General features: G+C 47.1%; 1 protein-coding gene across 2 annotated transcripts in view; it reads right to left on the bottom strand.

The window, feature by feature from the left end:
• Window positions 1-1,082: 1,082 nt before the first annotated feature.
• The window catches only part of SLX4IP (SLX4 interacting protein), a 555,936-nt gene continuing 535,536 nt past the window's right edge, over window positions 1,083-21,482 (bottom strand). For both annotated transcript variants that reach the window (XM_085612687.1, XM_085612688.1), the window contains 2 exons: window positions 4,300-4,409; window positions 1,083-2,807 (listed from right to left, as the gene is read on the bottom strand). In XM_085612687.1, coding sequence (XP_085468813.1) covers window positions 2,051-2,807; window positions 4,300-4,409 — 867 coding nt within the window. In that variant the 3' untranslated portion in view covers window positions 1,083-2,050. The remainder of the gene's footprint in view (window positions 2,808-4,299; window positions 4,410-21,482) is intronic.

Here is a 21,482-nt window from a genome sequence, read left to right as displayed (position 1 = left end):
CTTTTTTCATTTGCTAATATCTTCCTGGGAAGTATATCTATTGAATGGGATGTGTCCCTCTCGGATACGAATTTTGTATTTACTGTTGGCAGGCGCATTTCAGCAGATCATGAAAAATTGGAAGGACTCATCTAACCTATCCTTTCAACTATGGTGGTCTGCGGTTTGTCACAACCATAGATTGGATACCACGTTTGTATACCCTATATCTCTTGATGTGAAACGTTTACATTTATGGTCTCCAGTTACACAGTTCTTAGATGATAGTGCAAAGCGCACCCTTGCTCCTACACCCTACCAACGAGAAATTTTTCAGCCTCCTTAACTTTCACTTTATTGATATTAATACTGTTTTTACATGTTTATTTTTATCATTTAAACAATTGTATATTTTTATTTATTAAGTTTCTACATGTACAAGCTAGCTTTTTTTCATTCCTTGACTTATATTATTCCTTTTTTCCTTGGACAACTTATTAACATTAATACTGTTCCTTATGTAATCCCTTATGTTTCATTGCATTATATATTGATGTTTTAATATTTCTTCAACAAACTTACATTTGAACTGGAAATATATGTAAGAGCAGAGTACCAGACATCTGGTGTTCTGTTTAATACAGAGATCTATTACTTATGAGAGACTGCAGGACTCCCCAGAGAGCTTCCATTTGATGAGATGAGCTGTGTGACTAAAACCCAACTTGTGCCTTGTTACATATCGGTGCAGCTGCCATCAGTATAGAGCAGTCTTGGATGTGTTTGGCACTGCCGATGGGGAAGGAGAGAGGTGGGTTCCACATCATTTCTGCATAAATACTGGCATGTACAAGCTAGTGACAATGATCCTTATGCCAACATTCCACTCAGTTCTTTTAGATGAAGAACAAGGGTAGTATGCGACGTACTTACTCCTCAAATGGATGCTAATAAATTGCACACTCCTTGATGATTCTAGAAAATCGAAACAAAGGTTATCCAATGTTTTTGAGAGCAAGAAGATAACAGAGGTACATTTTTATGTTCACTTTCAGAAGTTGATTTACACTGCTATAATAAACAAACACTGTGTTTTGTCCTCCTTATTTTACAATAACAAATGTTTATTGAAGATTCACAGCAAAATTCACAGCATGTTTATGTGATCACATACATATATTCCAAACAATAGTGAAAGAAAAGAGTACCAGCGCTAAATGCCTAACAAACAGGATGTTTTCAGGATATTCATCCTATGATTTATCGTTGAATGGATCTCAAATATGTAAATGTTTAGAAAGAGAAATCCTGTTTCAGAATCAGACACAGATTCATAAACTAAACTACTCCTTAAAAATTGGGTTTTAGCCTTAAGACGACCAGTTTTATCTAACTTCAGCGTGGTATTTTTCAAAGGCAATTCTAATGATCCAGTTTTCCTATAAGAAAAAGCCATCAGACTGACTAAACAATTACATATTGGTTTTACGAAACAAATCTGAAATCCAAATCCGGATTACATGTTTTCACTAGGCGAATTAAGCTTGCTCAGATTTGTTCAAGGCCCCCAGGAGCGTGTTGTCCATATTTAAAAAAAAGTGACGGTGAAAGAGTCTTGGGAACAACCTTCGATTCTATCCAGCCATGTCTGAAGCTGTTGTGGCCAGGTGAAGATGGTATGGCCCTCTTTCTGAAGAGGTTTCAGTCGATCTTATAAATGAAAACTACAAGCGCATTAACAAATACATTAACATGCCTTACTCAATTCTTCCTCTCCTTTGCAACTGAATCAGTTCACTGGGCATTGGTGAGCATCCCTTTTTTAAAGTCACTTTATTAGCAATACAGGATGCTAGTTTATTAAATAACTACAGCAGCTCCTATAGTAAATTCTGGCCATTTGTTAATTTACATGAAATTTAATCCTGCTTTCGCAATTTGTTATTTGATAATTTTTTTCAATGCCTATCAATTGATCTTAGGAAGAATGGGATTTTATAATGCAACCTACAAGAATGTCAGAATTTCAGAAAAATACACTCTTAGTGAAAACTTAAACAATCCGCTTCTATTACCTTTTACTTCTTTGTAATTTTAATTTTCTGGGCTGATTTTCTACCTTTTTTAGGTTTTCTGGGATAAGGGTATCAAGACTGCAGCCTATTTTCACAGGAGAGACTTTCAGAACAGGGGCAACATCTTCAGGGCGCAATAAAGGTTTGTTTTGGTTTATCTGTTCCAGGGGATTTGCGGAAATATGGCCCTGAAGCGCATTTTCTACGGGTGCAGGGATCCTCAAGTTGTGACTACACACCACTGGATGTAAAGTCTGCACTGGATACTCAACACTGCTCTCTTGAATTGGCTTCACATCTGTAGGGATACAGTTATCCCTTTCGTAGGCTGCTTTCTTGCTTGTGGCCAAATTTTCGTCAGAGAAATGCCTCCTGCGCTTCTGCTGTGCTGGCGCTGCACCTCCATTTTGATTCCCATCTGGCAATTGTGATTCAGAGCTACATGGGAGTTTCCTGCTTAAAGTTCCTGCCTTGAAACACTCCCCAGAATTAGGTTTTTGCTGGCTGTTAGATTCATTTGGCTGTCTCGGATTAGCATAAATGTCCAATTCTGGAAGACAAGGCTCCACGCTGCTAGCAGCTGTTGTCATGCTGTCCAATGGCTGTCCTGTTCTGAAACATTGCATTTTAAGTGATCCATTAGAAGGAGTTTCTTCTTTTTCTTGATGGTTGTTTTTGGATTCCTTTGGTTCAAGAAGCATTTTTCTGGCTGAAGGCTCCATAACTTGTTCTTTTGTTTTTGTCTTCTTTATGCTGAAATAAAACACAAAAATACAGATGTATATGCATCAGTAAAAAATGTGAACTGATTCCAATTTAGGACATTATGGGCCAGATGTATCAAAGGGTTTTACCCATTCTATGTCTATGGGAAAATGTGTTCATACATATGACCCTATGCATTTTGGTTGCTGATTATGAACTACACCATATGAAGGTGTTTTAATGCTCCTATTCATCTCTGACAAGCAGTGTTGGTGGAACAATGTTTGTAAAATCCCCTTTTGTTTTTCCACCCCACAACACAATGAAGTAATAATGGCGCCGCTCTGAAGGAGGTCAGCCTTTCTTCCAGCTGGCAAAGCTTGATTCCTTGCAGATGCAAAGGGTCAGCGCCACATTTGCGTATTCATTTCTAGGATCGGTCGAATACAGCGTGCAATGATCAAACCACCCTCTTTCTTCGTACGAACTGTCTCTCAGGACAATCGCTAAAATTACTGCACTCGCTTCTCTGTTGAAATCAGGCCCACTTACTGACCAGCTGGGGAAGGAGTGAGGTCATGGCTGCCTTCAAGACAGGGAAGAGGAAAGGAAGAATTCACCGGAGAGAAGCAAGAGTGTTGTATATCAGTTTCTTCTACATTCCTTGTTAACTACAAAAGTAAAGACCGCGTAGGCTTCACATGTAAACTATCTAGCAACGTGGCACAAAAGCGGAGAATAGTTTAAATTTGGAAAATGTCGCTTATAGTCGAGGTCCCGAGAATAAAGCAACTAAAAAAAAAGATCTGAAGCAATTATTCAACTTTGATTAGTAACTGTTCAACTTTAATTGGTAACTGTTCTGTTCCAGACTTGCCTGGATAGGACTAAGGAATGTTCTTTAGCCTGCTAGGGTATGTGGGGGAAGAGGGGGTATTTAGACTGGCCTGGAGATAGCACTGAAGGAGGCTCCAGCAGCCTCCTACATATATTCACTCAGTGGCCCAACACAAGGGCAACCCTGAAGAATGTGAAGAGCAGGTCCGGATCGGGCGTAGCGGGCACCAGCCGTCCCCAGGTGGGCCAGAAGGGAGGGGGCAAGTTTTGTACCCACGGGGGGGCCAGTTTTGCCCCCTGTAACAAAAGCGGGAGCGGTGCTTCTCACTAGAAGCACCCCCCCCCCCTCCCAAGGGCCGGTCCGAGCAGCACTCTGCCAGGGCTGGTTGCTGTTCCCAGTCCGGCCCTGGTGAAGAGGGGCCCCTAAGCCTACCATAATTCACAGATATTCATTGGCCTTGGTCTGAATGGGGGCACATAGATGGGGTGGGGGCCGGAAGGGTTGCCGGCTTACCACCGGCACAGAAGAGGCTGTTGGGGCCTGCTTAATGCACGAGTGCCTTTTTATACCATCACTCCGTTCCAGCCAAGTTAAACGAATCCGATACACTACTTACAAAGTCTGCTTGCTAACAATGCACATTGAATTACATCAAACGTGAATATGCTTATTGTAAACAATAAAGTAAGTGGGTACACCTACATTTCCTTTAGGATAAATTGTTGCTTCTTTGTGGCCGAAGGAAGAGTAGCATTTCCGTTTTCTGTGTGTTGGATAAAATATTCGGATGTCCCACCGGAAACGCTGTCTTTCTACTCAAAAGGAAAACAAAACAGTGCAATTTAACTTCATAACAGCACTATTTCTAAAAGAACGGTCAAACCTTTTTAATTTAGACATACTGTGGCAGATAGGTTAGATTCGAATACTTTTCATTTTGTTGCCTGTGGTACTGAATTTGGCTAAAGCCAGGGTGGGGAATAAAAACAGTTCTGTCAAATGTTGTCATATTCGCCCCATATTGAGCAGAACTACTTTGACTGCAACAAGTAACACCTTTTACAGCATAAACGTGATAATCTCACAGTGATATAGAGCTCTAGTGATGGTGTGCACACAGGCGTTTAAAGCAAGCTTTGGGAAGCCCAATAGCTCTCGCCTATGGAAGGGCTATTGGCTTTGCCAATGCATTTTAGCCAAATTGTACACCAGCGTGGCTGCTGTTCAGGATGGCAAAAACTTAGTGGCACAGAGGAGAGTGGCGTGGCGTGGAGTGGCTTAGAGTGCTGGATATTGGAGTGTCAGAGTGGAGTTGTGTATAAAGGCATACAGTGGAGTGGCAGAGTAGACTGGATTAGAGTGCATTGGCGTAGTGTTGCAGAATACAGTGGCGTAGAGTGCAGTGGCATTGATTTAATCGGTGTAGAATGCAGTTGCGTTGATTAGAGAGTTGCATAGTAAAGTGCAGTGGCGTAGACAGCAGTGGTGTAGAATATAGTGCCGCACAGTAGAGTGGCATAAAGTGCACTGGCATAGAGTGGTGCAGAGTACAGTATAGTGCCGTAGAGTTCAATTGCATAGAGTGATGGAGAGTGCAGTGGTGTAGAGTGGAGTGATGCAGAGTAGAGTGGTGTAGAGTGCACTGACACAGAATGCAGTAGTGCAGAGTAGATTGTCAGAGTTCAGTGGTGCACGGTGAAGTGTTGCAAAGCAAAGAGTCGTAGAGTGCAGTGGTGTAGAGGGGCAGAGAGTGAATTGGCATATAGTGCAGTGATGTAGAGTACAATGGTGCACAGTAGAGTGCAGTGGCACAGAAAGGCATGGACTGGCGTAGAGTAGAGTGGAATGGTGTAGAGTGCACTGGCGTAAAGTGTTGCAGAGTATAGTGGCGTAGAGTGCAGCAGCGTATAATGCAGTGTTGTAGAATACAGTGAAGTAGATTAGAGTGATGGGTAGTTGAGTGCAGTGGCATAGAGTGAAGTGGTGCAGAGTGGAGTGGTGATGAGTAGAGTGGCATAGAACACAGTGTCGTACAGAACAGTGGCGTAGAGTGACGTAGAGTGTAGTTGCATAGTGTGTGTAGAGTGGAATGGAATGATGCAGAGAGCATTGACGTTTAGTGCTGCAATGTAGAGTGGCGTAGAGAGCACTGGCATGGAGTGCAGTAGTGCAAAGTAGACAGGCAGAGAGTGCAGTGGCGTAGAGTGCATTGACAGAGTAGAGTGGTGCAGATTAGAGTGCACTGGCGTAGAGTGAACTGGCATAGAGTGCAGTGCTTTAGAGTAGAGTGGCATAGAGTGGCGTCTAGGGCACAGTGAGGTAGAGTGGCGTTGAATGAAGTGGTGTAGAGCGAAGTGGTGACGAGTAGAGTACAGTGGCATAGAGTAGACTGGCATAGAGTGTAATGGCATAGAACAGTGTTCTCCAAAGTTGGTTCTGGAGGGCCGGATCCATGCCAGACTTTTAGCATATGCCTATTTAGATAAATTTAGTTATCCTAAAAATCTGGAATGGATCCTGCCCTCCAGGACCAACTTTTGAAAACCGTGGCGTAGAGTAAAGTGGTGTAGAGTGCAGTGGCATAGAGTGCAGTGGTGAAAAGCAGAACAGAGTGGAGTACAGTGGATTGGTGTGGAGTGCAGGGGCCTAGAGTGCAGTGTTTCAGAGTGGCATGGCTTAGAGTGGAGTTGTGCAGAGTAGAGTGGAGTGGCCTAGACTGGAGTGATATGGTGAAGAGTGCAGTGGTGTAGAGTAGAACAAGATTTACAGGCCAGTTTACAGAAAGGAGCACTTGTGGAAGCATATAAGGAGAGGTAGTGTGAAAAGGCTTTAGTTCTTGAGAGGGATGAACTCACGCTGGATAGTCTAGAACAAATAAAACCAGAAAATAGAAATCCAGAATATGTGAGTAACAAACCACAAAGCCAATGGTAAGCAGCGGGCAGAATAGATTCCCAGAGAAGCCTTCTGAATGTCCCTAAGATGTCTTGTCTTGTAACTGGCTCCCTCACCCTCTAGGATTTTGCTTAGGTTTGAGACAGTACTGCAGTTTACTAATTCCAAGGGATCAGCAGTTGATTCCTTCAGCATGGGAATCACAATTGCTTTAAAAGGATTCTATTGTAGGAGTATATTTCTGGCTTTTAAAAAAAAACATTTGTGAATCTACACCTCACAACCAATAGCAAGTCATACAAAACGCAGGAGAATTACGCTGTGGAGGTAGAGTGGACCAGTGTCACGATGGAATCTGGTACATTTACAAAACTTATGTCTGGAATTGGGTTACAATTTAAATTGGAGTGCACAACCTAAGTTGAGATAGCATCAACTTCTGGCAGTGACAGCTGATGCCCACAGAATGTGTGGTCACCACAGACCAGTGCAATACCCACCCCACTACAACAATGCTACAAATACATATGTTAATACTCTCAACTAGGTATGCCCCTGAAATGGAGCAAGAAAAGAAAATGGTTGTAGTTCACCAGCTACCCCTCGTCTCTGTGCAGGGGCCTTCTGATCGCTTTTCTATCTGTATACTTCGGTTGCAAGTATGCTACGAGAAGACCCAGGCAATTACAATTGTGAAAGAGACTGTGGAAAGTGATACAGACAATTCTACAATCTCAAAGCACTGTGAAAGTGCTGGAGTGGGCACACATGCTTTGTCAGGATAGGATATATCACCAGAATACCTTAGATACTGTTGTAGTTCTGGTATATAGATAAGGACTCATATAGGCAGTAAAATACCTTAACTGCAAATGGGGAACAGGGCAGGACATGATCCTGTGAATGCTGCATGTTCCAGATGCTTGCTTACCACAGGCTGCATTACTGCAAGAATCCCAAAACTCTGACTCCTACAGCTTTTCTGAACTCGCTTGTTTAAGCACAGTACCACCTGAGACCTGCAGAACATTAAGATTATGAATGACTTCCTTGTTTAGAAGTAAGTAAGGACTAAGACTAAGGGAATATTCAGGGAAAGAGAATCTTGGTTAAAGTGGTTAGCTGAAATGTCATTTTGAATGAAGAAACTGAGAATACTGAAGCTGTGTCAGCAAAAACTATTTATAGATCAGAAGGATTCCTGTAGCAGAAGGTATACCTGTAACTCCTGTTCTCTCATACAGGTATTTCCATGATAGTTAAAAGAGTTGAATAGTCCTGTCTGCCTGCGGGGACCCCAAAGCACTTTTTCCAATATATCTTCTTGAGTGCTGAAGTTTGGCCTTCTTCAGGAAGGCCTTGAATGGTCACTTTAGAAAGTCATTATGCAGCATATAGAATTAGGCTACAGTGGTCAAAATTCTTCATCTTGTTATAACAAAAAAGGGGAATATCCAAGGAAACATGCAACTATTGCATGTAAGACAACAGAAACAATCTTTCACAGATCCTTTGTTATATGGGCGAAGGATGAAGGCGTGCAGGGAAGTGTGGCCCACAGGTAGCCAGTATAAGGGAAGAAAAAGGAGGCTGTGCCTTTAAGAACTGTGTGACCTCCAATATTCCATCATGCTCAGCCAGAGGCAGTTACCTCTTTTCGTTTTGTGGGCTCTACTAGCTGAATAAGAGCAGAGCATAAAAGTGTCTCTGTAATCCACTGGGGAGGAGGGAGGGCTGCTTTTGACTATCATGGAAATACCACTATGAGAGAAGAGGAGTTACAGGTAAGAAACAATACCTTCTCTCGTAAGAGATTTCCATATATAGTCATAAGCATTGAATAGAGTATCAAGCCCATCCCCCCTGAAGCGGTGGAGTAGACAAAAACAATAGCAATCAATCAATCAGGGAATTATAAGGGCACTACTCACCCGTGATGGTCTCAAGGTGCTGGGGCTGGGGTGGCGGGTGAAGCGCTGTTCCTTTCAGCCGAAGAGCCAGGTCTTGGGCGTCTTCCTGAAGGTGTTCAGGGAGGGGGCGCGTCTCATGTCGATAGGGAGCTCGTTCCAGGTCTTGTCCGCGATGCAGGATGAGGCTCTTCCACCTGTTCAAGATAGATAGCTAAGCAAAGAGATTTCTTAGGGAAGTCTGTCCCACTTGAGAATCCGTTCTAGCATCAGCGTCCAGACAGTAGTGTCTTGTGAATGTGTGGTCTGACCTCAATGTAGCAGCTTTGCAAATATCTGCCAAGGAAATAATTCTTATCAAGGCAGAAGTGGATGCCTTGCCCCTAGTGAGGTGTGCTTTGGATTTACCAGCAAGAGTCTTATTAGTAAGCTGATTGCAGAGAAGGATGCAAGAAACAATCCACCTTGAAACTGACTGTTTGGAGGTAGTGCCTATGCGAACTGGGCCATAATCGATGAACAATTATTGTGATTTGCGAATAGATTTCCATTTATCTAAAAAAAACTTTAAAACTCTCTTAACATCCAGAAAGTGAAGGGCTTTTTCTGCTGGAGTAGATTGAGTTTGAAAGGAAGTTGGTAAAGATAATGTGGTTTACGTGAAAATCAGAGATAACTTTAGGGAGGAACTTTGGATGGGTCCTCATCACTACTTTGGAAGAGTGGACGACTGTGTATGGCTCATGAGTATCTCACTAACTCTACACACAGATGTTATTGCCACAAGGAATTTTCCAAGTGAGATGTTGGAGAGATGCCTTATGTATGGGCTCAAAAGGTAGTAGCATCAGACGTGAAAGAACCACGCTGAGTTCCCATGGAGGACAAGGGTGCCTAACAGGAGAAAAGACCTTCTTTAACCCCTCCAGGAAATCTCTGATGACAGGAATCTTAAATAAAGAGGTGTGTGAAGGACTTTTCCTGTATGCCATGAGAGCAGCCAGGTGGACTTTGATGGAAGAGAAATGCAGGCCAAATTTAGCAAGGTGCAAAAGATATGGGAGAGTAACATCCTCCTGGCAAGATGTAGGGTCCATCTGTCTGGATGAACATCAGATGCAAAATTTCCTCCATTTGAAGGCATATGCAGACCACGTGGATGGCCGCTTTGCCTCCTTTAGACTCTCCATACAGTCCTGAGGAAGGTTCAGGTGGCCATACTGTACTATCTCAAGAGCCGTGCGGCAAAATTGCTCCGAATTTCGTCAAGAAGTCTTGCCTGCATGGCAGCCTGCGATGTGGAAGGTGCAACCGATGAAGAAGGTCAGCGAACCACAATTGTCTCAGCCACTCTGTTGTGATGAGGACCATCTTGGGTTGTAGTTGAAAGCTTGAGCAGGACTGCAGCGATCAGAGGAATTGGTGGAAAATTGTAGAGAAATTTGTTGGACCAGTTGATCCATAGGGAATTCCCCTATGATTCTGGATGGTAAAACCTGGCGGCGAAGTCGCTGCATTTTTTGTTTTCCGTTGTAGCGAAAAGGTTGGTAGAAGGTGTGCCCCACAAGCAGAAAATATCTTGCACAACATCTTCGTTCAGCACCCATTGTTTTCGTCGAGAGACCTGCTGAGCGCATCTGCTTGGACATTCTGAACGCTTGGAAGGTTAGTGGCTGTTATCTTCAGATTCCTGGCGAGGAGCTAGTGCTAGATCATTTGGGCCTCTTGTGACAGGGCTCTGGGTATTGTTCACCCCCTGCTAGTTCAGGTAGTACATGGTGGTGGTATTGTACTTCTGAACAAACATGTTGTCGTTCATGAATGATGGGTGAAATGCCTGGAGCGCCTGATGAATTGTTGGGAGTTCGAGGAGCTTGATGTGGTATGTCCTCTCTTTCGGAGACCATAAGCCTCGTATTTGCAGGTGACCCATGTGGGCTCCACATTCGAGCAGAGAAGCATCCGTCACAAGGGTCTGTGTTGGATCCTGTTGCTGTAATGGCATCCCCTGCAGGATGCTCGGAGAACACCACTACTTGAGGGATCTGATGGCATAGAGGGATAGAGTGATCCTGTCTTCCCAGTGTCCTGAAAGCTGGTTTCACTGGTCCTCCAGACACTCCTGGAGAGGGTGCATGTGGAGTTGAGTGTTGGGAGCAAAAAAGATGCAGGAGGCCAACGAACTGAGAAGTAAGGAGATTTTGTGGACCGTTGGACAACACATTAGTTGGAGTGTGTGACATTTCTGGAGATTGGATAAGTGATGTTCCTCCGAAGGACACACGCTTGGGTGAATTGTGTTGTTGGTGCAACTTCTAGACCAGTGTTCAAGTGGACTTGAGAAAATTGACCTGACAACCTTTAAATGTAGTTGGGCTTCTGGAAAGTTTGATTAACCAGTCATCCAGGTAAGGATAGACATAGATTCAGTGTTTTTCGGAGATGTGCTGTCACCAAGGCCATGCACTTGTAGGACGTCCTGGGCGCTGACTTAAGACTAAATGGTAGGACGGCATATTGGTAGTGGTCTTTCTCCATGACGAATCTTAGGAACTTCTGATGCTTCCTTGCGATAGGAATATGAAAATAGGCATCGTGCAGATCAATTGAGCAAAGCCAGTCTCCCTGGTGAAGCTGAGTGTATTCCTGGTGTAAAGCCAGCATCCTGAACTTCTTATTTCGAATCTGGTTGTTGGCAACCCTGATGTTGACAATGGGGTTGAACTCTTGTTTGTCCTTTTTTTGGCACGGGGAAGTACCTGGAGTAAATGCCCTTTTCGCTTTAAGAAGGGACAGGTTCCACCATCTTCTTGCGACACAGAGTGTTGACTTCCTTCTTTGGAAGGTTGAGGTGGGAGGTGGATAACTTTGGTGGAGTGAGCGGTGGTGGGGAAGTAAATCTGGTAGACAATACCCATTTTTTACAATATTCAAGACCCAGGCTTCTGTCGTTATGCGGTCCCACTCTGCCAGGTAATGTGATGCTTCGCCCTACCGGAGTGGGTAACAGAAAAGAGGGAAGGGAGGATTCAGGGCTTTGATGCTGTTGGTTGTCAGCCCCCCTGGTGCTTGCACTGAGGTTGGTATGACGTTCGGTACTGCTGCTGCGATCTTCCAGTCTGCCATTGAGGGGTTTGAACCATATGTGAAGATAAACTACTGTGGTAGGGATGGAACGATGGGCGCTGGCCCTTAGATTTCTCAAGCCCTACGGCTTTTAAAGTGTCCATCTCCATCTTCATCCTTGCCATTTTGTCATCAGCGTGAGAGCCAAACAAATAGAGTGGAACCTAAAAATGGCAAGTTCTGAATATGCAGCTGAACGTCAGGTTTTAAAGATGTCAGTCAAAACCATTCATGTCTGCGCAAGGACCCTCCATGGCGGTAACAGTGAGCCACTAGACTATAGGGTACCTTCTTGGACAATTTCCAGAAAATCCTGCCGGTGATGTTTTGGAAGGTGTTCTGCAAAATGAAGAATGAAATCCCACAAGGGTCTGTCATATCGGCCCAAGAGGGCTGTTGCACTGGCCGCCTTCATAGATGTAGCCACAGTGTCGCAGACATTGCGACCCCAAGAATCCAATCTTCTACTCTCCTTATCCGGAGGAGAAGTGGCAGAAAGAGATGTGGGTTGAGACTTGCAGGCAGCCAGAATTCCCATGGAGTCAGCTGGGGGGTTGGAACCCAGAAATAACGGATATTGATCCGGAGAATGACATTTTTTCTGGAGGGCGCCATCTTTGCCACAACTGGAATAAGTAACACGTCCATGACTGGCCCAAGAAGACCTGGCACTACTGGATGAAAAAGACTCGAGGCTGTACGTTGGTACAGCATCTCGAAGATCACTGAGGTAGGTGGCGTTGAAACAGCCATTGGTATGTTCAGTTTAGCTGCACCTCTAACAAGGTCTTCTTGAAAGGTGTTTATAACGTTAACCGATGGGGAACGAGGCTGTGGAGAATTCGACAAGGTGGGTGAATAGTGGGGGGATGGGAACACACTACTTCACCTCCCAGCACAGTTAACCCCTCAGCATCCTGGTAAATGCAGTTCAGTTTAAATGCTTACTTGAAATTTTGCTGAAGTGTTTCACCAAAGTTGGTGCAGGTTAGTGCTGTTAATCTCTAGACACATGTTTCTGGATATTATCCTTCATCAGAGGAGATAAAAACGAAATTCATATGGGGTTGCTGAGAAAGCTATATTTGTGCATTTAGATTTTCCACTCACTGTGGCAATTATTATTACTATTTTTTAGAGTTTTCAAAATTATGGGTTGGAATACTACGCTACTTCGAGTGATTGCTGATGGCTGGAATTATGGCAAGCATGAGTCCCACCACCTTTTCTGTGTATGCCCAACCATGGGCTCCTTGCTCTCTGTGCCACTGGAACCAAGCTGCACCTGAATGACCCCAATCAGGGCAAAACTAGTCTTGGGCTGCTTGAGTTCAGGTACAGTGAGGACTTGGTCTGACAGTTCAGGCTGGACTGTTCCTACTAGTGCATATGGCTGGGTCCAAACTGAGGTGGCATGGTAGGCAAAAGAACGATTGAGTGGAGAAGTGTGGCTCAATGATTAGAGCGGCAGACCCTGATGCAGAGGTCTAGCCCGGGACCAGGGTTCAATTCCCCGCCTCGGCGGGTCTTGGGCTCAAAAATTCCACGGACATGATAATTCTTGCCTCGGTGCCTATTCCAATCATGGAGTCCCACTCTGCAACTCTGGGCAATAGCTTGCTTAATCTCCACAACGGCCCCCACAACGCTAAGGATGCCTGGCCTCCACCTTGGGGGTGCCCAGGAGTGGATGCCTCACAGGGAAAGCCAGGATGGGTTCCACAGCGGTATTCGTACAAGCGCCTTGAGACCCTTGCGGGTGAGTAGTGCGCTATACAAGTATCAATTTACATTTTTACATTTACATTTACAATGCTATCCAAGTGATTACCAGTGGTTAGATTTCTTGCAAGCATTCTTCCCATCACCTTTTCTGTGCTTGGGTTCCCAAACTAGCCAGAGGTTGAAATGAGGCTCCCCAAATGTTTGTATTTTAATTAACCAACTAACCAAAAAGGGATGCCGTGAATCAACTGTCTTATATTACCAAATATGAATATTAATGACAACTTGAAACATTATCTGTGGTCCTTCGAAATAGGAACATGAACAATGAACAGTGTCGTGTACACTGAAGAAAAACACAAGCCCCACCCCACTTCCCAAACATCAGGGTTTGGGGTAGATAACTATCTTCAACTTTTTCCGTTATATGGAACGTTATTTATCGTAGTAAGTCTCATTTTCTCATTACCAATACTTCGTAAACTCTTGACAGAACCTAACGAACAAGTTACTTACCTTCGGTAACGATATATCTGTAAGAAACATTAGTTAGTTAGATTCCTTACCTTAGAATATCCCCAGGCGTCAGGCTGGATCCTGAAAGATTTTTCATCAGCAATACCCTTGCGTGTCGCTAGGCGTCGTCTGCGGCTCCGTGTCCGCCGTCGGCGTCGTGATTGCCAGTATGACGTCGGAGTACTTAGACGCCGCCCTCGCGCGCTGACGTCAGTTCTTGTACATAGCTTTCCGCACCAGGAACGCAGAGCCATGCAAGAAACCGACACTGGTGCCATGAATCTAGGGCCCTGAAAGGGATGACCTTAACCCTAGATATCAGTTCGCACAACGGGGAAGATGGGTGGGGCGGTAAGGAATCTAACTAACTAATGTTTCTTACAGATATATCGTTACCGAAGGTAAGTAACTTGTTCATCTGAAAAAAAACACGTTAGTTAAGATTCCTTACATTAGAATAGATACCCCAGCAATACCAACCCCGGTGGTGGGTCTGCGAACCAAGATCACACCAGGAAGTCCTGGAGAACGGAACGGCCAAAGAAGCCGTCTCTCTGGACTTGGCTGTCCAGGTAGTAATGCCTGGCAAACGTGTGCAGCTAGGCCCAAGTTGCTGCCTGACAAATGTCCTGCAGAGGGACTCCCCGTCCCAGGGCAGTAGTAGCCGCTGTGGCCCGAGTGGAATGGGCCCTCAGCCCCACAGGAGGTTCCTTCTTAACCAAGGAATAACAGGTCTTAATGCACAAAACGACCCACGAGAGATGGTCCGCTTGTGCACCGCCCGCCCCTTCTTAGCGCCCACGTAGCCAACGAAGAGTTGGTCGTCCACCCGGAATTGTTTGGTGCGGTCCAGATAGAAGGAGAGCGCACGTTTTGGGTCCAGACGGTGGAGCCTCTCTTCCTCTTTCGAGGGATGCGGAGGCGGAAAGAAGGTGGGCAATGTAACAGACTGGCCGATGTGAAAGGCAGTAACCACCTTAGGGAGAAAGGAAGGACGAGTCCTTAGAACAACCTTGTCCGGATGGACAGAGAGGAAAGGAGGTTTAGAAGAAAAAGCCTGGAGCTCACTCACTCTTCTGGCAGAGGTGATGGCAACCAGGAAAGCAGTCTTAAGAGTCAGAAGACGAAGAGGACAACTATGAGGTGGCTCAAAAGGAGCGCACATCAGATAGGTTAACACCAGATTCAAGTCCAACTGAGGCATTACGAAAGGGACAGGAGGAAACATGTGAGTAATGCCCTTAAAGAAACTAGCAACAACAGGGGACTTGAAAAGAGAAGGCTGATCATGAAGCCACAAGAAGGCAGAAACAGCTGAAAGATATCCCTCGAGGGTGCCCAGAGCAGAGCCCTGCTGGGCCAGGGAAAGAAGAAAGACGAGAACTTCAGAAAGAGGGGCGGAAAGGGGATCCACAGCCTTTGCTGTGCACCATGCCTCAAATTTGTTCCACCTGTAGGCGTATACCGTTTTAGTGGAGGGACGCCTGGCTGACAGAATGACATCACAGACTTCAGGAGGCAAGTCAAATGGCATCAACTGTCGCCGCTCAATCTCCACGCATGAAGGTGGAGGCTGGACAGGTTCGGGTGGAGGACCATCCCCTGCTGCTGCGACAGAAGGTCCTCCTGAAGAGGCAGTCGAATCGGGGGATCGATGGACAGACTGAGTAGCTCGGGATACCAGTACCTTCGTGCCCAATCCGGAGCCACAAGGATGACTTGGGCCCGGTCGCGCCTGATCTTCTACAGCACTCTGGGCAGAAGCTGTATAGGCGGAAAGGCGTACAACAGACCGCAACTCCACTCGCGACGAAAGGCGTCTCCGAGCGAGTGCCACCTTGGAAATTCCAACGCGCAGAACTGATGACATTGCGCGCTCTCTTCGGTGGCGAATAGATCTAACCAAGGCTCTCCCCACTGCCGAAAGAGACCTTGCGCCATTCGTGATCCATCATGCACCGGCGGCGGAGTTCGTCCGCTCTGGCGTTCAGAGAGCCCGCCAGGTGTTGAACCACCAGGGTAATGCCCTGATGTTCCAACCATGTCCAGAGGCGCAGAGCCTCCTGACAAAGGGTCCACGACCCCACCCCGCCCTGTTTGTTGCAATACCACATGGCGGTGGTGTTGTCCGTGAACACCTGCACTACACTTCCCCGAACAGAGGGAAGGAATGCCATCAGTGCAAGCCGGATCGCCCGCAGCTCCAATAGTTTGATATGGAGCTGGGACTCCGCCGGAGACCAGAGGCCTCTGATCTCCGCCTCCCCCATGTGGCCCCCCATCCCAGAAGGGACGCATCCGTCACCACCACATGCTCCGGTTGGGGGTAGGGAGAGGGATCTGCCACTGACCCAATCGCGGTCCATGAGCCACCACTGCAACTGTCTTGCAGTGCCCTCCGAGATCAGGACGTGGTCGGACAGGCTGCCCCAATGTTGAGCCCACTGGAACTTCAGGTCCCACTGCAGAGCCCGCATCCGCCACATGGCGTGATGTACCAGCAGGATGCAGGAGGCCATCAGACCCAGCAGCCGCAGCACCAACCTGACCGAAACTCGGGATAAAGGCTGAAAGATCGGAATCAGAGCCTGAATATCCCGAACCCGCTGTTCTGGAGGATAGACCCAAAACAGTGCCGAGTCCAGAACCGCTCAGATGAAAAGAAGCTTCTGGGAGGGACTCAGATGCGACTTCGGCACGTTGATGGAGAACCCCAGCAAATGTAGGAGGTCGGCTGTAGTCTGGAGGTGGGAGACGACTGCCTGGGGCGAGCCCGCCTTCAACAACCAGTCGTCGAGATAGGGGAAGACTGGAACCCCTAATCTGCGCATATGAGCTGTGACCACCGCCATCACTTTCGTGAACACCCGAGGGGCACTGGCGAGTCCGAAGGGGAGCACGGTAAACTGAAAGTGCTTGTGGCCTACCGTGAACCGCAGGTAACGCCGATGGGCCGGCAGGACGGGGATATGGAAATATGCGTCCTGCAAGCCCAACGCTACCATCCAGTCTCCAGGCTCTAGGGCAGCCAGAACCTGAGCTAAGGTGAGCATCTTGAACTTCTCCTTCCGGAGGAAGGCGTTGACGCTCCTGAGGTCCAAGATAGGGCGTAGGCCCCCTTTGGCCTTCTTGAGAACCAGAAAGTAGTGGGAGTAACAACCCCGACCTACTTCTGGGCAAGGATGGCCCCCTTGGCCAAGAGGGCCGTAACTTCCTCCTGCAGAAGTTGCAAGTGATCCCCCGACATGCGGTGGCATGGCTGGAGGGGCCGCCTTGAAGGGGAGGGAGTAGCCCCTTCGGACGATTTGCAGCACCCACCGGTCCGACGTGATGGTATGCCAGTGGAGCAGGTGATGGCGAACTCTGCCTCCCACTGGCGTGGAATGGGCCTGAAAGGTCAGACTAGGAAGGCTTTGAGGCAGATGCTGCGGGGGCAGATGTCGGCTGACCGGCTCTCTGTCCCCCTGCTCCGCCTCGGTGGAATCCACGTCTGCAACCGCGTTGAGGCTGGTTCTGCGGCCTGTGGCTAGACTGACGTGCGGCGGCGCCCCTTCCTTGGCCACGAAAGTGGCGAAAAGCGGAAGTTTACGGGCGCGGGCTGAGAGGCCCAAGGACTTGGCCGTAGCCCTGGAGTCCTTAAAGTGCTCCAGCGCACTATCCGCTTTGTCGCCAAAAAGGCGACGGCCATCGAAGAGCATGTCCATGAGGGTGCTCTGGACATCCCCGGAGAAATTTGTGGATCTCAGCCAGGCGTGGCGACGAATCGCTACCGTCGTCGCAATCGCCCTACCTAGGGAGTCCGTGGTGTCAAGCCCACATCGAATTGAGTACCGTGCTGCATCCCGCCCCTCAGCAAGAGCCTGGGCGAGCCGTGTCCGGGCCTCCTCCGGACACTGGAACAGCACGTCCGCCACTGTATACCACAAGGAGTGGGTGTAACGGTCCAAAAGGCACGCGGCATTAATGGACCGCAACCCCAAACTGAGGGAGGAAAACAGCTTCTTCCCAAACTGTTTCAACCTTTTGGATTCCCGTTCTGGAGGAGCGGACGGGAAGGCGGTCTGGGACGTAGAGGTCTGGATAACCAGGCTCTCAGGGGTGGGGTGCACCGACAGAAAGCTGGGGTCACCCGGTGCAAGGCGGTGGCGCCGGGCCACGTTCCGGTCCACAGGAGTGACTGTGGAGGGCTTGGACCAGGTGCCCATCAGAACGTCAGTCAGTGCTTCATTGAACTGCAGTAGAGGCTCCGTAGAGCATACTGGCGGTTGAAGCACTTCAGTGAGGAGGTTAGTCCTCACGGCCACTGCAGGGAGCTCCAGATGAAGGGCTTAGGCAGCCCTGCGTAGCACCACAGAATAGCCACGGAGGGAGGAGAGATGAAGCCAGTGTCAGGGGAAGTGTCGAGACCACTGGCATCCCCCAGCTCTTCTGCCCAGTCCTGATGAAACTGGCACTGCTGTGCCAGAGGGTCCTCAGACCCCTCCCAGTCGTCCCCGTCATCTGATTCCTGGTAGACAGGTTGAAAGGATGGAACCGGGCTGTAGATGAATTGCTCATCCATCGGCACCGGAGACGGCGCCGGGCGGGGCCGCTCCGATGCCGGTCCCGGACTAAAACTGGGGACGACGTTGTCCGAAGATGGCGCCGGGGGGGGCACCATAGGGGTCGGCGCGGAGGAGTCGTAAGGTCAACCGGCATCGACCGGGATTCAGGCCTGGATCCCATGGGGGCCGACGGCCGGCGGCGTTGGGACCGAAGTGGACGACGGCACCGGGGCCAAAGCCACTGGCTCGCTAGGCCTCCCAGTCGGACCTGCGGGCCCGAAGGCGCGCTGGCAGGCCTCGGCGGCGGAGCAAAACTCCTCATGGCCACGAGGAAGTCCTGAATCTCGCCCGGAGTAACATTAGGCCCAGGGACCGGAGGGTATGGGGCCGGATGCGACTCCTCTGGCTCCGACGGAGCCGCGCGGGTGGTGTCACCTGAACCCTCAGCCGAGTCGCGCCACCGGCGAGGTGAGTCAGAAGAGCGATGTCACTTCTTCGACTTCTTACTGTGCCTCGACTTACCTGAATGCGAGAACTTCGAACCCGACGAGCAGTGATGGCTCCGCGACAGGTCCCTCGACCTCTTCCTCGACCGAGACCTCGAGCGGCGCGGAGCCGACTGCCGGATCTCAAGGAGCTTGCAGGACCACTCCCGCCTAGCCTTTGAGGTCAATGCCCGGCAGTCGGGCATGACTCGGCATCATGGTCGGCCCCAAGGCAGTGGAGACACCGACGGTGGTGATCCGTAACCGACATCAGTCGGTTACAGGCGTTGCACGGCTTGAAACCAGGCATCCCTACCGCCACCAGGAGTCGAGGTCGACTCGAAAGATGAACCAAAAAAGTCCAAAACGTTTAGTCAAAAAGTGATTAAAGGGTATGCTCTTCCCGGATCTGCGCTTACTGGCGCGGAAAAAAGAAGAACTGAAGTCAGTACACAAGGGCAGCGTCTAAGTACTTCGATGATGTCATCCCGGCGATCACGACGCCGACGACGGACGCGGAGCCGCAGACGACGCCTAGCGACACGCAAGGGTATTGCTGACGAAAAATCTTTCCGGATCCAGCCTGACGCCTGGGGATATTCTAAGGTAAGGAATCTAACTAACGTGTTTCTTTCAGATAAGACTTTTAATGTATGAGGAACTGGCCATGCACCTGATGTTCCTTGGCCTGCTCACTGCAAGCCTTTTCATAAAGGTAAATTTACATGTGATTTAATCTACAGAAGTAAATTTACTGGCTATTCACTACTGGTGGGCGGAATTTGCATAGTCGTGCTACGCAAAGTTCAGCGAAACGGTAAAAAATTTCCGTGAATGCTCAAAAAGTTCCGCGAACACGTGGAATTGCTTGTTCTGCATGTTCGCAATGCTTTTTTCCTGTTCGCGAACGCTGTTTGCGTGCTCGGGGAGAAATATCCCGCGAACACGCATTTTGAAAGCGCGAACAAGCAAAAAATTCTACGAAGCCACGGAATTTTTGGCAATTCCGCTTTCTCCGCGGAACGCAAAATTACCCAAATTCCGCGAGCGGAATGGAATTTACCGCCTACTATTCACCATTTCGGAGTGTAAATTTACGACAAGTAGATTTATATGTCCCCACACCCTGCAACAAGGAGGTAGAGCCATATTAACAAGTGAAAAGTTACAAATAGTAAACAGGAAAACTTAAAGATTATTACATTTTTAAGAAAAGGCAGCAAAAATATTGTTCGTGTTAAATACCACTGCAAGTAACTGTATATATGTATTTGAAATGTAGAACCAGTAAAAAAATGTTACAGCACTATGAATTTTGAATGACATATTTAAATAATGTAAATATACAAAATTAATAAAAAAAATATTTATTAAAAAAATCACACCTAATGTACTTTATTTCCTTATTATGTAGAAATAATTATTAAACATGTGTAGAGAATTAATGTAAAATATTTTAATTATTTGCTAAAAAAATGAGTTACATTTATTTTAAAATGTAAATTATGGTTATTAATGTTTTAATATTTTCAAGATTAAATTCAACATCTATATTTAACAAAAGTCAAAAAAAAAATTAATTTATTTTAGCATTATTTCCTACAGGGTGTTTCTTTAGGTCCTCGCCTCCATTATCATGTATGGAAGGGTGCTGCAGTACCAGTGGTTGGCCATGTGTGGTCCTGGGCATACTCCATGCCTGAGCTGCAGTACCTTTACGACTGTTTTGTGACTTTTTGGCTGTAGTAACTATAGACACTTAGATTTTGAATAACAATAGGCTGACTCTTTTGTAGGTCGGTGGGTGTTTGCCCCTCCCTAAACATATCCTTAACCACTATTCCCATTAAATCCTGTAGTTGGCATTCCCCATTTTCAAGCTACTTATCCCTGTCCCTTCCACATGTATAGCATTTTATAGTATGTGAGTAGTACTACAGCAGTGCTACTAAATGTACAACAAAAAGCAGTTTATGAATGGGGCCCTGTGAGTTCTGACAATATAGCTAGAGGATTATGCTATTGGCTACACCTGATCCCAGATGAGAAAGGAGCATGGTGTGCTCTGGTTATGTTTAAGCAAGAGATATAACAGTAAGTAGCTTCTCATATTACATTCCGCCACTGTGCCAGGCTATGGACTGCACTGCCAACCCATGAAGCACTTGTCTGCAAGTGGGTGCATCCAAGAAAGCTGGGGGCAACACACAAGTTATTTTGTAATCCTGGTGCTAACCATGTTCCTGGCTAGGACACTCCTCTAATACCAAAAGGCAATTGTTCACTCCTATTTAGAGGTGTGGGGTTATCCCATTGCATTCTTTGCTCTGTAAACACCAAACAATCTGATTTATATGAATAGTACTTGATTTTATGATTTAGCCAAACCTCCTTGCACTTTCTAATTCTCACCTGAACTGCCACATCGGCCATACAAAGGGAAATGACTCTGTAATATCTAGCAAACGCAAACACAAACCGAGCCCTATTACCTAACTACAGATGCCCGGTAGCTCTATTCCCTTTCATTCCATTAATTTATCTTGTGAGCTTGCATCTCAAGCTCTATCCCTGTTATAGGCCGTAGTTGGGAATAGGGTAGATAAAGTGCTGCTCTCCTGGAAATTAGGGATTTGCTTGTGTTTATGTGTGTGTGGGGGAGCAACTGGGTGGGGGTTTGTTTGGGG

Source organism: Triturus cristatus, chromosome 6, assembly GCF_964204655.1.
Source record: "Triturus cristatus chromosome 6, aTriCri1.1, whole genome shotgun sequence".
Classification (NCBI taxonomy): Eukaryota; Metazoa; Chordata; class Amphibia; order Caudata; family Salamandridae; genus Triturus; species Triturus cristatus.
This window is presented reverse-complemented; position numbering and strand designations above follow the sequence as displayed.